General features: G+C 46.8%; 1 protein-coding gene and 1 long non-coding RNA gene across 10 annotated transcripts in view; both read left to right on the forward strand.

Moving 5' to 3' along the window:
• The window catches only part of polm (polymerase (DNA directed), mu), an 18,170-nt gene extending 5,930 nt beyond the window's left edge, over positions 1–12,240 (forward strand). The window contains exons 4-11 of one of the 2 annotated variants that reach the window (XM_052525417.1): positions 1,532–1,702; positions 2,071–2,142; positions 2,237–2,357; positions 2,589–2,721; positions 8,821–8,923; positions 9,146–9,556; positions 10,092–10,175; positions 11,213–12,240. In XM_052525417.1, coding sequence (XP_052381377.1) covers positions 1,532–1,702; positions 2,071–2,142; positions 2,237–2,357; positions 2,589–2,721; positions 8,821–8,923; positions 9,146–9,556; positions 10,092–10,175; positions 11,213–11,299 — 1,182 coding nt within the window. In that variant the 3' untranslated portion in view covers positions 11,300–12,240. The remainder of the gene's footprint in view (positions 1–1,531; positions 1,703–2,070; positions 2,143–2,236; positions 2,358–2,588; positions 2,722–8,820; positions 8,924–9,145; positions 9,557–10,091; positions 10,176–11,212) is intronic. The other variant, XM_052525418.1, reaches the window with a different exon arrangement.
• A 1,096-nt stretch (positions 12,241–13,336) lies between these two features.
• On the forward strand, positions 13,337–16,454 carry LOC127931779 (uncharacterized). Of its 8 annotated transcripts, none has more exons than XR_008142936.1 (6): positions 13,337–14,453; positions 14,501–14,735; positions 14,783–14,876; positions 14,924–15,105; positions 15,203–16,015; positions 16,315–16,454. It is a non-coding gene; the product is annotated as an uncharacterized LOC127931779 (long non-coding RNA). The 8 variants fall into 8 exon arrangements; XR_008142939.1 differs by having other exon boundaries at positions 14,924–14,976; positions 15,174–16,015; XR_008142942.1 differs by having other exon boundaries at positions 14,783–14,829.
• Positions 16,455–16,787: the final 333 nt, after the last annotated feature.

Genomic DNA, 16,787 nt, shown 5'->3' on the forward strand with positions numbered 1-16,787 from the left:
CCCTCTTCTCTCTCTCTCTCTCTCTCTCTCTCTCTCTCTCTCTCTCCTTTCCCTCTGTCTCTCTCTCTCCTGTCCCCTTCTCTCTCTCTCCCCTCTCTCCCTCTCTGTCTTTCCCCTCTACTCTCTCTCCCTCCTCTCCCCTCCCCTCTACTCTCTCTCTCCCCTCCTCTATCCCTCTCCCCTTCTCGCTCTCTCGCTCTCTCTCCCCTCTTTTCTCTCTCTCTTTCTCTCTCTCTCTCTCTCCCTGTCCCATTCTCTCTCTCCCTCCCCCCTCTCTCTCTCTCTCTCTCTCTCTCTCTCTCTCTCTCTCTTTCTTTCCCCTCTACTCTCTCTCTCTCCCTGTCCCCTTCTCTCTCTCTCACCCTCTCTCCCTCTCTGTCTTTCCCCTCTACTCTCTCTCCCCTCTTCTCTCTCTCCCCTCTTCTCTCTCTCCCCTCTTCTCTCTCTCTCTCTCTCTCTCTCTCTTCTCTTTCTCCCCTCTCTCTCTCTCCTTCCTTCTTTCTCTCTCTCTCTCTCCCCCTCTCTCTCTCTCTCTCCTTCCTTCTTTCTCCTCTCCTTCCTCTCTCTCTCTCCCTCTTCTCTCTCTCTCTCTCCTTCTCTTCTCTCTCTCTTCTCTTTCCCCTCTCTCTCTCTCCTTCCTTCTTTCTCTCCTCTCTCTCCCCTCTTTCTCTCTCTCTCTCCTTCCTTCTCTCTCTCTCCTCTCTCCCTCCTCTCTCTCTCTTCTCCTTCCTTCTCTCTCTCTCTCTCCCTCTCCCTCCCCTCTTTTCTCTCCCTCTCTCTCTCTTTCTCTCCCTGTCCCCTTCTCTCTCTCTCCCCCCTCTCTCTCTCTCTTTCTTTCCCCTCTACTCTCTCTCTCCCTGTCCCTTCTCTCTCTTCTCTCTCTCTCTCTCCCCCCTCTCTCTCTCTCTCTCTCTCCTTCCTTCTTTCTCTCTCTCTCTCCCCTCCCCCTCTCTCTCTCTCCTCCTTCTCTCTCTCTCCCCTCCTTCTCTCTCTCCTCCCCCCTCTCTCTCTCTCTCTCTCTCTCTCTCTCTCTCTCCCCTCTCTCTCTCCCCTCTCTCTCTCCTCTCTCTCTCTCTCTCTCTCCTCTCTGTCCCCTTCTCTCTCCCCCCTCTCTCCCCCTCTCCTCTCTCTCTCTCCCCTCTCTCTCTCTCTCTTTCCCTCCTCTATCCTCTCCCCTCTCTTTCTCCTCTCCCCGCTTCTCTCTATCCCTCTCCCCTTCCCTCTCCTCTTCTCTCTCTCTCCCTGTCCCCTTCTCTCTCGCTCCTCTCTCTCTCTCCCTCCCTGTCCCCTTCTCTCTTTCTTTTTTTCCCCTCTACTCTCTCTCCCCTCTTCTCCCTCTCTCTCTCTCTCTCTCTCTACTGTCTCTCTCCCCTCCTCTATCCCTCTCCCCTCTCTCTCTCTCTCTCTCTCTCTCTCTCTCTCTCTCTCTGCCTGTCCCCTCTCTCTCGCTCTCACTCTCTCACTCTCTCTCTCTCTCCCCTCCTCTCTCCTCTCTCTCCCCTTCCCCCCTTTCTTTTTCTCCCCCCTGTAGGATGCGTTGTCCATACTGGCTGAGAATGCGGAGCTCGGTGAAAACGAGGGACGGGGAGTGGCGTTCCGTAGGGCGGCAGCCTTGTTGAAGTCCCTCCCCCAGGAGGTCAGAGGGGCAGAGCAACTACGAGGACTGCCTTGTCTGGGGGAGCACTCACTCAGAGTCATCAAGGTCTGGATACAGACAGCTGTCTATTTTTTTAAATTCTCTATGTTTTCTCCTCTCGCTCTTTCTGTCTGTGTGTTTCTCTTACTGCCTGTGTGTGTTTCTCTTGCTCTCTTTCTGCCTGTGTGTATTTCTCTCTCTTTCTGTCTGTGTCTATTTCTTTCTGTCTGTGTGTATTTCTCTTTCTGCCTGTGTGTGTTTCTCTTTCTGCCTGTGTGTGTGTTTCTCTTGCTCTCTTTCTGCCTGTGTGTATTTCTCTCTCTTTCTGCCTGTGTGTGTATTTCTCTCGCTGTCTCTGGTCTCTTCCCTCCAGGTCTCTTATCCGAACCTCTCAATCTGCCTCTCAGTCCCTCCTTCTCCCTGTTTATCTTTAGGAGGTTCTGGAGGATGGTGTATCTCAAGAGGTGGAGACCACCACGCATTCAGAACAGTTTAAGGCCATGAAGGTGAGTTGGAGGTCTCAGTGCACCCTATCTCTGGTTATGGTCCATGGTTCTCTGTCCTTTGCTTCCACTTATTGGAGAAAAGTGTGTGTTTCAGGCCCTAACAGGTATTTTCGGGGTAGGGGCGAAGACAGCGGACCGTTGGTTCAGGGAGGGAATACACACGCCCTACGACCTGCAAAGATCAGGACACACACTCAACAGAGCGCAACGAGCAGGTGTGTGTGTGTGTGTGTGTGTGTGTGTGTGTGTGTGTGTGTGTGTGTGTGTGTGTGTGTGTGTGTGTGTGTGTGTGTGTGTGTGTGTGTGTGTGTGTGTGTGTGTGTGTGTGTGTGTGTGAAGAGCCTCTCTGAGCAGTGGTAGTAAGCCCAAAGTGCCCTCTGCACAATAGTTTTCTACAGTCAGTGCAAAGGTCACTCAATCCTCTTCTCTTCTTCTTTCCCTCTCAGGTCTGCAGTATTATAACGAACTGAACCTGCCTGTCACGAAATCAGAGGCTGTTGCAATTGGTCAGATTGTGGAGAGGGCGGTCCATGCTGTGCTCCCGGGGGCAGAGATCACTCTGATTGGAGGATTCAGGAGGTACACTGAGCAGTTTTCACTGCTCTACGCATTCAGGGACATATAACTGGTCTGTATCTCTCTACGTCTTTCTTTCCCCTCTATTTCTGTCCTTCGTTGATCTTTTTCCTCTCTATTTCTCTCTAGTGTAGGGTTGTGAAACAAAATTCGGATTCTTTCCACCCACAAAATTAAAATCACAGTGCAGCTGCCTCTCCTGCTCTCTCTTCACTAATGATGCCAGTGTGTCTTCAGTCTGTTGCATGTAGAATATCCTAGCACATTCATTGATGATAGGCCCTGCTTTACTGAAGTTGCGAGACATTGCAAGCTAAGAAATTGCGAAATACAGCTTTCCATTGCGAGATACAGCTTTTGATTGCAGCTCTCTCTCCGTCCCTCGCTAGCTCGCTATGAAAGATGGGCCTACTGCACGGTTCTGACTCCGTCTGCCTGGTGGCCGACCTGCCTATGCTGTGCCCCTCCCCTCTCTCTCCGTCCCTCGCTAGCTCGCTATGAAAGATGGGCCTACTGCACGGTTCTGACTCCGTCTGCCTGGTGGCCGACCTGCCTATGCTGTGCCCCTCCCCTCTCTCTCCGTCCCTCGCTAGCTCGCTATGAAAGATGGGCCTACAGCACGGTTCTGACTCCGTCTGCCTGGTGGCCGACCTGCCTATACTGTGCCCCTCCCCTCTCTCTCCGTCCCTCGCTAGCTCGCTATGAAAGATGGGCCTACTGCACGGTTCTGACTCCGTCTGCCTGGTGGCCGACCTGCCTATGCTGTGCCCCTCCCCTCTCTCTCCGTCCCTCGCTAGCTCGCTATGAAAGATGGGCCTACAGCACGGTTCTGACTCCGTCTGCCTGGTGGCCGACCTGCCTATACTGTGCCCCTCCCCTCTCTCTCCGTCCCTCGCTAGCTCGCTATGAAAGATGCGAGTGTTTGTGTTCTCGGAAGTACTGCAACTTATCAGTCTCCTCCGTTCCAAAAATACTGATTCTTAGTAGTCGATGCCTAGTGGAAAATGTTTTCATTGAGGCGTTTTCAAGGCTATATGACTGTGGTAGGTAGAACTTCATTGAGGTGTTTTCAAGGCTATATGTCTGTGGTAGGTAGAACTTCATTGAGGTGTTTTCAAGGCTATATGACTGGTAGGTAGAACTTCATTGAGGCGTTTTCAAGGCTATATGACTGTGGTAGGTAGAACTTCATTGAGGTGTTTTCAAGGCTATATGACTGTGGTAGGTAGAACTTCATTGAGGTGTTTTCAAGGCTATATGACTGGTAGGTAGAACTTCATTGAGGCGTTTTCAAGGCTATATGACTGTGGTAGGTAGAACTTCATTGAGGTGTTTTCAAGGCTATATGACTGGTAGGTAGAACTTCATTGAGGTGTTTTCAAGGCTATATGACTGTGGTAGGTAGAACTTCATTGCCTGGCCCTAGTGGTCATACGTGCGTAATAGAACCATCAAATTTTATTTGTCATATACACATTGTTAGCAGATGTTAATGCGAGTGTAGCAAAATGCTTGTGCTTCTTGTTATGACCATGCAGTAATATCTAACAAGTAATCTAACCTAACAATTTCGCAACAACTACCTTATAAACACAAGTGTAAAGGAATGAATAAGGATATATATATAAAAAATATTTGAATGAGTGATGGCCGAACGTCATAGGCAAGATGCAGGAGATGGTATAGAGTAGAGGTCGACCGATTATTGGAGGACCAAAAAAAGCCGATACCGATTAATCGGACAATTTTATATTTTTATGTATTTATAATAATGACATAACAACAATACTGAATGAACACTTATTTTAACTTAAAACATCAATAAAATCAATTTAGCCTCCAAGTAAATAATGAAACATGTTCAATTTGGTTTAAATAATGCAAAAACAAAGTGTTGGAGAAGAAAGTAAAAGTGCAATATGTGCTATGTAAGAAAGCTAACGTTTCAGTTCCTTGCTCAGAACATGAGAACATATGAAAGCTGGTGGTTCCTTTTAACATGAGTCTTCAATATTACCAGGTAAGAAGTTTTAGGTTGTAGTTATTATAGGAATTATAGGACTATTTCCCTCTATATTATTATTATTATTATTATTATATATTATACCATTTGTATTTCATTAACCTTTGACTATTGGATGTTCTGATAGGCACTTTAGTATTGCCAGTGTAACAGTATAGCTTCCGTCCCTCTCCTCGCTCCTCTCTGGAGCAGCGTTACCCAAGCAGAGCAAGGGGAACAACTAATAGAAGGCTCAGAGCGAGTGACGTTTGAAACGCTATTAGCGCGCGCTAACTAGCTAGCCATTTCACTTCGGTTACACCAGCCTCAGGCTTGAAGTCATAAACAGCGCAATGCTTGACGCACAATGAAGAGCTGCTGGCAAAACGCACAAAGTGCTGTTTGAATGAATGTTTACGCGCCTGCTTCTACCTACCACCGCTCAGTCAGATACTTAGATACTTGTATGCTCGGTCAGATTATATGCAACGCAGGACACCCTAGATAATATCTAGTAATATCATCAACCATGTGTAGTTAACTAGTGATTATGATTGATTGTTTTTTATAAGATAAGTTTAATGCTAGCTAGGAACTTACCTTGGCTTACTGCATTTGCGTAACAGGCTCCTTGTGGAGTGCAACGAGAGAGAGGCAGGTCGTTATAGTTAACTGTAAGTTTTCAAGATTGGATCCCCCGAGCTGACAAGGTGAAAATATGTTGTTCTACCCCTGAACAAGGTAGTTAACCCACTGTTCCTAGGCCGTCATTGAAAATAAGAATGTGTTCTTAACTGACTTGCCTAGTTAAATAAAGGTATATATAAAAATAATATATATATTTTTTAAATATATATATATATATATAATAAAAAATCGACAAATGAAAACTTGAAATTGGCCCTAATTAATCGGCCATTCCGATTAATGGGTCGACCTCTAGTATAGAGTACAGTATGTGAGATGAGTAATGGAGGGTATGTAAACATTATATAAAGGCATTGTTTAAAGTGGCTAGTGATACATTTGTTACATACATTTTTCCTTATTAAAGTGGCTCGAGATTTGAGTCAGTATGTTGGCAGCAGCCACTCAATGTTAGTGATGGCTGTTTAACAGTCTGATGGCCTTGAGATAGAAGCTAGAAGGATGATAGTGGGGTGAACAGACAGTGGCTCGGGTGGTTGTTGTCCTTGATGATATTTTTGGCCTTCCTGTGACATCGGATGGTGTAGGTGTCCTGGAGGGCAGGTAGTTTGTGATGTATTGTGCAGACCTCACTACCCTCTGGAGAGCCTTATGGTTGTGGGCGGAGCAGTTGCCGTACCAGGCGGTGATACAGCCCGACAGGATGCTCTCGATTGTGCGTTTAAAAGTTTTTGTGTTTTTGGTGATGAGACAAATTTCTTCAGCCCCCTGAGGTTGAAGAGGCGCTACTGTGCCTTCTTCACCACGCTGTCTGTGTGGGTGGACCATTTCAGTTTGTCCGTAATGTGTACGCCGAGGAACTTTCCACCTTCTCCACTACTGTCCCATCGATGTGACTAGGGGGCTACTCCCTCTGCTGTTTCCTGAAGTCCACAATCATCTCCTTTGTTTTGTTGACATTGAGTGTGAGGTTATTTTCCTGACGCCACACTCCGAGGGCCCTCACCTCCTCCCTGTAGGCCATCTCGTCGTTGTTGGTAATCAAGCCTACCACTATAGTGTCGTCTGCAAACTTGATGATTGAGTTGGAGGCGTGCATGGCCACGCAGTCGTGGGTGAACAGGGAGTACAGGAGAGGGCTGAGAATGCACCCTTCTGGGGCCACAGTGTTGAGGATCAGCGGGGTGGAGATATTGTTACCTACCCTCACCACCTGGGGGCGGCCCGTCAGGAAGTCGAGGACCCAGTTGCACAGGGCGGGGTCAAGACCCAGGGTCTCGAGCTTGATGACGAGCTTGGAGGGTACTATGGTGTTAAATGCTGAGCTGTAGTCAATGAACAGCATTCTCACATAGGTATTCCTCTTGTCCAGATGGGTTAGGGCAGTGTGATTGCGATTGCGTCATCTGTGGACCTATTGGGGCGGTAAGAAAATTGGAGTGGGTCTAGGGTGTCCGGTAGGGTGGAGGTGATATGGTCCTTGACTAGTCTCTCAAAGCACTTCATGATGACTGAAGTGAGTGCTACGGGGCGATAGTCCTTTAGCTCAGTTACCTTAGCTTTCTTGGGAACAGAAACAATGGTGGCCCTCTTGAAGCATGTGGGAATAGCAGACTGGGATAGGGATTGATTGAATATGTCCGTAAACACACCAGCCAGCTTGTCTGTGCATGCTCTGAGGACGCGGCTGGTGATGCCGTAAAGTTTTACTCACGTTGGCTGCAGGTTTTCGTAGCGGGCCATGTCAGTGGCACTGTAGTGTCCTCAAAGCGAGCAAGAAGTTGTTTAGTTTGTCTGGGAGCAAGACATCCTGGTCCTTGACGGGGCTGGTTTTCCTTTTGTAGTCCGTGATTGACTGTAGACCCTGCCACATACCTCTCGTGTCTGAGCCGTTGAATTGCGTCTCTACTTTGTCTCTATGCTGACCCTTAGCTTGTTTGATTACCTTGCAGAGGGAATAGCTACACTGTTTGTATTCGGTTATGTTTCCGATCACCTTGCCCTGATTAAAAGCAGTGGTTCGCACTTTCAGTTTTGCACGAATGCTGCCGTCAATCCACGGTTTCTGGTTGGGGAATGTTTTAATACACGCTGTGGATGCAACATCAGCGATGCACTTGCTAATAAACTCGCTCACCGAATCAGCGTATTCATCAATGTTATTGTCCGACGCTATGCGGAACATAACATATCCCAGTCCACGTGATCAAAGCAATCTTGAAGCGTGGAATCCGATTGGTCGTACCAGCGTTGAACAGATCTAAGCACGGGTGCTTCCTGTTTTAGTTTCTGTCTATAGACAGGGAGCAACAAAATGGAGTCGTGGTCAGATTTTACGAAAGGAGAGTGGGTTATGGCTTTATATGCGTCGTGGAAGTTAGAATAACAATGATCCAGGGTTTTGCCAGCCCGGGTCGCCCATTCAAAATGCTGCTAAAATTTAGGGAGCCTTGTTTTCTGATTAGCCTTGTTAAAATCCCCAGCTACAATAAATGCAGCCTCAGGATATGTGGTTTCCAGTTTACATAGAGTCAAATTAAGTTATTTCGGGGCCATCGATGTGTCTGCCTGGGGGGGGGTATACACGACTGATTATGATCGAAGATAATTATCTTGGTAGATAATGCGGCCGGCATTTGATTGTAAGGAATTCTAGGTCAGGTGAACAAAGGGACTTGAGTTCCTGTATGTTGTTATGATCACAACACATCTCGTTAATAATAAGGCATACACCCCCGCACTTCTTCTTACCAGAGAGATGTTTGTTTCTGTCGGCGCGATGCGCCCCACCTGGTGTGTGAAAAAGCCAGGTGGGGCCTCCCGGGTGGTGCAGTGGTCTAGGGCACTGCATCGCAGTGCTAGCTGTGCCACCAGAGATTCTGGGTTCGCACCCAGGCTCTGTCGCAGCTGGCCGCGACCGGTAGGTCCATGGGGCGACGCACAATTGGCCTAGCGTCGCCCGGGTTAGGGAGGGTTTGGCCAGTTGGGATATCCTTGTCTCATCGCGCACCAGCGACTCCTGTGGCGGGCCGGGCGCAGTGCACGCTAACCAAGGTAGCCAGGTGCATAGTGTTTCCTCCGACACGGCTGGCTTCCGGGTTGGAGGCGCGCTGTGTTAAGAAGCAGTGCGGCTTGGTTGGGTTGTGTTTCGGAGGACGCATGACTTTCAACCTTCGTCTCTCCCGATCCCGTACGGGAGTTGTAGCGATGAGACAAGATAGTAACTACTAACAATTGGATACCACGAAAAGGGGGTAAAAACCTTTTTTTTTAAAGAAAAAGCCAGGTGGCTGTACCGACTCTGATGACGTATCCCGGGTGAGTTTCTGTGAAACAAAGAACATTACAATCTCATTATTCTGCATTGTGAATTGACTTGGAATTGTAAGATATTTTTTCTTGCTGTTTTTAAATGTGAGCAAACATGTTCATTTGTCACATCCCTACTATAGAGGTAAGCAGACTGGTCATGATGTGGACTTCTTGATAACCCATCCCGACGAGGGCAGAGAGGAGGGGCTCATGCCTAAGGTGGTGTCCTGGCTTGAAGCACAGGTAACACACACCAGATGTTTCTATTTTCCATCCAAACAACTTTACACTATCTATTACAATTCCCAGAAAGCATTTCCCCATTTCCTTTTGTCAACTAAATATGGAATATATGCTTAGCTGTTTACTATACAAAACACCATCAGGCGTGTTCAGTTCAACAAGCCCACCTGAGTAAGGATGTTTCTGTACCCCCACGGGTGTAACACTCTATTCTGTCCCCAGGGCTTCCTGTTGTACCGGAAGACCACTGGGAACTCTTATCTGGAGAGCAAAGAGGGTCCTGCGAGGCCAGCCTCTAACATGGACCGCTTTGAAAGATGCTTCTCCATCTTTAGACTGAGCACAGACAACGAAGGGAGGGAGATCCAGACGGGGAGGGAGATCCAGACGGGGGATGGTCCACAGACATACTCACCGACACTGACCAATATAGATCCACACACCCACTCAGACTCTCCTCACCCACTTCCCCAGACCCTTGTGGTGGTGGGTGATCATGCCCAGAAGGTGAGCTGGGTGCTGGGTCATTCTCAGTGCTCAGGTCCCCGGACCTGGAGAGCAGTGAGGGTAGACCTGGTGGTCTCTCCATACAGTCAGTTTGCCTTCGCATTGCTGGGCTGGACTGGATCGAAGGTACGGCCTAAACCTAACCCCCAACTTGTGATACTGTTATAAGGCTTTAAGATGCAACTCATCCCCCACCAGCCTTCCATGTGAATCTTAGGCCTTATCTCATTTGGGGAAAAGTCTGTCCTCTGTCTTCTTTCCTCCGGAAACAAATAAGTAGTCAAGGAGAGTGTACATTTGTTAGTAGGAAGAGTGTCCTCTCCTCCTCAATAGCCACCTTTCATTGAGGATAGTCATGTGTATCCTACCAGAGTCCTTCCAGGAAGAGTTTTGATCTGCTACACCCCCTTTGAAGCAGTTGTTTTCTCAGAGGAGAAAAGCATGCAAACATTTCAAAACAACATGCTAATTACTGTAAAATGTCTTGCACAACTAGCTACATTTTGTTTGATCACTTTACACGTTTATTTTGGGATTCCACCCCTGTAAATGTATTTTGCCTGATGACGTGCGACCGGAGCGCATTTTCAACCAGACTTCTCTCTCTTTCACACACTCACTCTTTTACTCCCTCTCTCTCTCTCTCTGTCTCTCTGTGCAGTTGTTTGAGAGAGAGCTGCGTCGCTGGGCAGTACATGAGAAGGCCATGACTCTGAGCAGCCATGCTCTGTACGACAGAAAACGGGTACACACCCTCTCTCAAACACACACACATTTTCAATACAGTAGTGGTTCATTTCTGTATTATCAAATGAGAGACAAACTTATCACACAAGTCAGAGTTATACTTAAACTAAATCTTTATTCACTTATTAATAAGGGAGCAGGTCAATACAACACACATATGAAGTGAATCGATTGTGTGCTCTGCGATAACGATGGCTGGTCGATGAACCACTTTTAGATGATTTGTTGAGAGCCCTGATACAGAATACCTTTTTTGCTACATTTTTATAGCAAAGATACATCCTCTTAGTCTACATGACAAACAACAGATGTGTGGAATGGGTCAGAGGGTTAGGATTTGTATAAAATATACTAATAATTCACAGCAGACAGTATCGGTATCTTTACAGCAGAGAGTATCTGCTGTAAAGACTTCTCATTGTGTAGCAACCAGGGTATGGTCCCCAAAAAACAAGGTTTGTCTCATAATTATCCGTACTCGAGCCATCTCCACCCTGGTACCTCCCAGCACACAAACACCAACTCATGAGATGAAATGCGGCCTTTTCGGTTTTATCACCAAAGGCATCGTAAATCTACTGTCCGCATTAAGCCCAAGGCCCACTGTTCACACAGACACAATATACTTATAACAACCCCCTATTCTGTTGCATAACACAACCATTTGATGCAATAACAGTATTATAACAGTCTTGTAATTTCAGTCTCACAATACTTTATTTGAATCCACACATCATAGTCAAGGAGGTTTCAAACATTTCAAAGGGCACAGATAATTGGACACTAATGGATACAAACACACATACACATGCACACATTTTAAATATCGTGTCTTTGTGTGCTCACTTCAAAGGGCTGGCACCTGCACAAAGACGTGATGCTGACAATCAGCTGTAGTGATCTGAGGGTTAAACTATGGTCTTATGTTTCCTAACTGTCTTTTCCACCTCCCTCTCTTATTCTCTCTCTTGCTCTCTCTCTCTCTCTCTCCCTTGTCTCTCTCCTCCTCATTGCTCTCTCTTGCTCTCTGATCAGACGCAGTATCTAAGGGCTAGTTCAGAGGAGGAGATCTTTGCTCATCTGGGTCTGGAATATATCCCTCCCTGTGACCGGAACGCCTGACGACAACATACTGGACTGATAACAGATACAGTCTAAGAGCAAACCCACGCTAAATTAAACCTAAACATAAGCCAAATCAAACTAAGCCTTATCCCGAGAACAACACACAGGTCAGATACAGCAAGAAGGGGAGGTGAGAGTTGGATAGATCGTTACATATCTGTATTTTATTAAATTGTAAATAATAAAAAACATACAGACCCAGGATGTTGTAAAGTACCAAATCTATAGATGTGTTTAATTTAGTTAACTAAATGAAAATAACTTAACTGCTCGAGCCATTAATTGTACAGTATGTGCTTTTTTTTTCATATCTGACATAGATCATAGATCATTTTCTTTCATTGGTGCCTTGTTATTGAATACGTTTTTAATATTTACTGCAAAATGACTGCTTGTTTGTAATATTTAGAATGCAGTTAAACTATGTGAATTCAAATGATATCAATAATTTTAGACTTACCAAAAAGCTTTTTAAATGTGACATAATGTAGGCCTAAAACTGTGCATTCTGAGGGATGCTTAAATAAGTGCTTAAATATATGCATGCCCTCATGCAGTGTGCGTGGTTTTGTTACATTTTGCATGATGACAGCAGTGGCCTATTTACACAGCAGCTGTACGCTACACACACACCACCATCCAACTTACGGTCTCAGAAATAGAAACATTATGTACAAAATAAGTTTTTAAAAATGCCAAAAACACACGTAGCATAATTGGTTAGGAGATCGTAAAACGGCAGCCATCTCCTCTGGCGCATGTGACAAATAAAATGGGACTCTATTACCTCTCAATTCATGTCTGAGCATATATATGTTTGTACATTGATATATGTATATACAGCGTACCATTTTATATATTATCAATTTATGCAGTGGTGGTTTCTGTGTGTACTCTTGTTTTTAGTTGACAGAAATAAAACTCTTATTATTGAATGAGGATAATGTGGGTGCAGCAGTTTATATACGACCAGGGGGGGGCGTAAGAGTTGGTGAGGGACAAGTTAAATATATATATATATATATATATACTGAACAAATATAAACGCAACAATTTCAAAGTTTTTACTGAGTTACAGTTCATATAAGGAAATCAGTCAATATAAATACATTAATTAGGCCCTAATCTATGGATTTCACATGACTGGGCAGGAGCGCAGCCATGGGTGGGTATGGGAGGGCATAGGCCCACCCACTTGTGAGCCAGGCCCAGCCAATCAGAATGAGTTTTTCCACACAAATGGGCTTCATTATAGACAGAAGTACTCCCCAGCACACCCACGCAGGTGAAGAAGCCAGGTGTGAGGGTCCTGGCCAGTTGGATTTACTGCCAAATTATCAAAAATGACATTTTATTTTAGCTCATGAATCATGGGACCAACACTTTACATGTTGCTTTCATATTTTTGTTCAGTTTATAACTGGGAATGAAGTGACAAAAGGTTTAATGCAGAGCTCCTGAGTGGCGCTGCCGTCGAAGGCACTGCATCTCAGTGCTAGAGGTGTCACTACAGTCCCTGGTTAGATTCCAGGCTATATCACAACCAGACGGGATTGGGAGTCCCATAGGGCGACATACACTTGGCCCAGCGTCGTCCGGATTGGTGTTTGGCCTGGGTAGACCGTCATTGTAAATAAGAATTTGTTCTTACCTGACTTGCCTAGTGAAATGAAGGTAAAATAAATGTCCAGGTAGCTATTTGGCTAACTATTTAAATATTTAGCAGTCTTATAGCTTGGCGGTAGAAGCTGTTCAAGGTCCTGTTGGTTCCAGGCTTGATGCATAGATACCGAGTCTATGACTCAGGTGGCTGGAGTCTTTGACCATTTTTTGGGGGGCCTTCCTTTGACATTGCCTGGTATAGAGGTCCTGGATGGCAGAGAGCTCGACCCCAGTGATGTTCTATGACTAATATAGTCATCGGATTAAATTAAATCCAGACAGTCAGCCAACCAATCAACAATTGCATAACATTTTGAATTTTGTGGTTGATTTGATTTAAATCGGCATGAGATACAATTACACTCTTCAGTCTTGAGAAAAAATCTGATTAACTAAACTTTATTTTCATTAAATGTCTGCTTTCTCAGAACTACCAAAAATACATTTGACACAAATGTACCCAAGATTCAAACTTGCAGTAGAAAATGATATACAAGAGAACATTCAGTTATTTTGCTCAACATTTAAACACGGGTCACATAATTAAAAGCTCCTCACTCTGCAACCCTGCCTTATATTTCATGTTCACATAATCACCTCCTCTTCCTACAGGGTTTTAAAGGTTTATTGGAAACAGACAGGGTCATTTCTCATATTGTGTGTGTGCCTCCACTGGCGTTTCCAGCACCTCTTCCTAACAGCCTCATTAACCTCTAAATGCCGGTCCAACTTCAAAAGCACCGTCACCTCTCACAAGTCCTTGGTTACACCCCTCACACACACACACACCTCAGATTGCTCTGTCACACCAAACTCAATGGAACAGGATCAGCTTAGTGAAAGACCCCTAGGATAGATCTCTCCTAAAGGCATTTCTAATAGTCAAACTAGTTATCATGAGTTCAAATAAAAAATGTATTTATATAGATAAGCATGTAAAGGGGCTTGTCAATCTCAGAATGTGTGTCTGCATGTGCTTGTGTGTGTGTGAGAGGCGGAGCAGCAGTTTTTCTCCACGACGCCTGCTCCCCATTGGCACGTCACGTGTTCCCACGCCGGTGATGCCACACGTGTGAAACAAAAGTTTACTGACTGACTGGGAGGGAGAGACACACAGCAACAACACCTTTGTGTTCTGAGAGGAGCAGCAGAGACTGGAGGTCTGTGGGACTGGGTCGTGTTCTGAGAGGAGCAGCAGAGACTGGAGGTCTGTGGGACTGGGTCGTGTTCTGAGAGGAGCAGCAGAGACTGGAGGTCTGTGGGACTGGGTCGTGTTCTGAGAGGAGCAGCAGAGACTGGAGGTCTGTGGGACTGGGTCGTGTTCTGAGAGGAGCAGCAGAGACTGGAGGTCTGTGGGACTGGGTCGTGTTCTGAGAGGAGCAGCAGAGACTGGAGGTCTGTGGGACTGGGTCGTGTTCTGAGAGGAGCAGCAGAGACTGGAGGTCTGTGGGACTGGGTCGTGTTCTGAGAGGAGCAGCAGAGACTGGAGGTCTGTGGGACTGGGTCTTGTTCTGAGAGGAGCAGCAGAGACTGGAGGTCTGTGGGACTGGGTCGTGTTCTGAGAGGAGCAGCAGAGACTGGAGGTCTGTGGGACTGGGTCGTGTTCTGAGAGGAGCAGCAGAGACTGTGGATCTGTGGGACTGGGTCGTGTTCTGAGAGGAGCAGCAGAGACTGGAGGTCTGTGGGACTGGGTCGTGTTCTGAGAGGAGCAGCAGAGACTGGAGGTCTGTGGGACTGGGTCGTGTTCTGAGAGGAGCAGCAGAGACTGGAGGTCTGTGGGACTGGGTCTTGTTCTGAGAGGAGCAGCAGAGACTGGAGGTCTGTGGGACTGGGTCGTGTTCTGAGAGGAGCAGCAGAGACTGGAGGTCTGTGGGACTGGGTCGTGTTCTGAGAGGAGCAGCAGAGACTGGAGGTCTGTGGGACTGGGTTGTGTTCTGAGAGGAGCAGCAGAGACTGGAGGTCTGTGGGACTGGGTCGTGTTCTGAGAGGACGTACTGAACACATCACTACTGGTGTGTGTGTTCATGCACTTTTGTGTGTGTGTATGTCAGAGAGGGTGTGTGTGTCTCCTATGTCTCACCTCTACAGACACTGAAAAGTAGACCGCCTGTCTGTGGGGCCAGACTGCAGGCCTGCCTACTGTAGGTAATAATGGTTTTGTTGTGGGGGGTGCATGACCAAAGGCTTGCCCCCCTCCTTTTGATCATAGGAGTCACAGTGCTTTTCCTCCATGACCAGTATATCAAAGCACCAGGAGCCTTTGAAGGAGCTGATGGGAATCTGTAAGACAAGGAGAAGAGGTCTGACTGGCTGGCTGTTATACACCACACAGGGTGGGACACTGGTGGACAACAGGAGCCAAACAGGTTAATAATCATTACATCACAGATAAACTAACATGAACAAACAGGCCGTGAATAGCAGATTCACTGATATAAAACTTCAATCAGAGGGTTTATATCAGCAATGTTTAAGTGTCCTTCAGCTGATTGTTCTGATGATACTGTACATGTATTGAATTAAGATAAAAGGCACCTCTGTATGTGTGGTATTTGGACATGTGTTACAATATTTTATCAATTCCCCTTTCCATTTTGGGCTGAAGTATAAATGCTGCCAGTTAGACTGCTTCCTGTCCTCTGTCTCTCCTAATCCCGCACTGGGCACAGATCTTGGATCACCTTAACCTCCACAAATCCTAACCATAACCATTTGGGGGTTAAAGTGCTAAACTGCTTAGATCAGTGTCTAGTAGGGACAACTTCTGTTTGTGTATGTCTGTCTGCACGTGTGCATGCATGCATGTGTCGTCCACGACAGTGCCTGTGTGTGTGCATGCCTGTGTGTATGTGCGTTTCTGTGTGTATGTGCGTGCCTGTGTGTGTGCGTGCACCCCTGCATGCTCGTGTGTGTGTCCTGAGAGGGCAAGGAGAGTGTCTGTGTCCATAACAGAACAGCAAAAAGGGCCAAACAGGACCATTAGAGATGAACCCCTTGGGTTGTACCGTGGCGGAGATCTTTGTGGGCTATACTCGGCCTTGTCTCAGGATGGTAAGTTGGTGGTTGAAGATATCCCTCTAGTGGTGTGGGAGCTATGCTTTGGCAAAGTGGGTGGGGTTATATCCTTCCTGTTTGGCCCTGTCCGGGGGTGTCCTCGGATGGGGCCACAGTGTCTCCTGACCCCTCCTGTCTCAGCCTCCAGTATTTATGCTGCAGTAGTTTATGTGTCGGGGGGCTAGGGTCAGTTTGTTATATCTGGAGTACTTCTCCTGTCCTATTCGGTGTCCTGTGTGAATCTAAGTGTGCGTTCTCTAATTCTCTCCTTCTCTCTTTCTTTCTCTCTCTCGGAGGACCTGAGCCCTAGGACCATGCCCCAGGACTACCTGACATGATGACTCCTTGCTGTCCCCAGTCCACCTGGCCATGCTGCTGCTCCAGTTTCAACTGGCCTGGGCCCTAGGACCATGTCCCAGGACTACCTGACATGATGACTCCTTGCTGTCCCCAGTCCACCTGGCCATGCTGCTGCTCCAGTTTCAACTGTTCTGCCTTACTATATTATTCAACCATGCTGGTCATTTATGAACATTTGAACATCTTGGCCACGTTCTGTTATAATCTCCACCCGGCACAGCCAGAAGAGGACTGGCCACCCCACATATGCTCTCTCTAATTCTCTCTTTCTTTCTCTCTCTCTGAGGACCTGAGCCCTAGGACCGTGCCCCAGGACTACCTGACATGATGACTCCTAGCTGTCCCCAGTCCACCTGGCCATGCTGCTGCTCCAGTTTCAACTGTTCTGCCTTACTATTATTCAACCATG

This window comes from Oncorhynchus keta, chromosome 9 (genome assembly GCF_023373465.1).
Source record: "Oncorhynchus keta strain PuntledgeMale-10-30-2019 chromosome 9, Oket_V2, whole genome shotgun sequence".
Classification (NCBI taxonomy): Eukaryota; Metazoa; Chordata; class Actinopteri; order Salmoniformes; family Salmonidae; genus Oncorhynchus; species Oncorhynchus keta.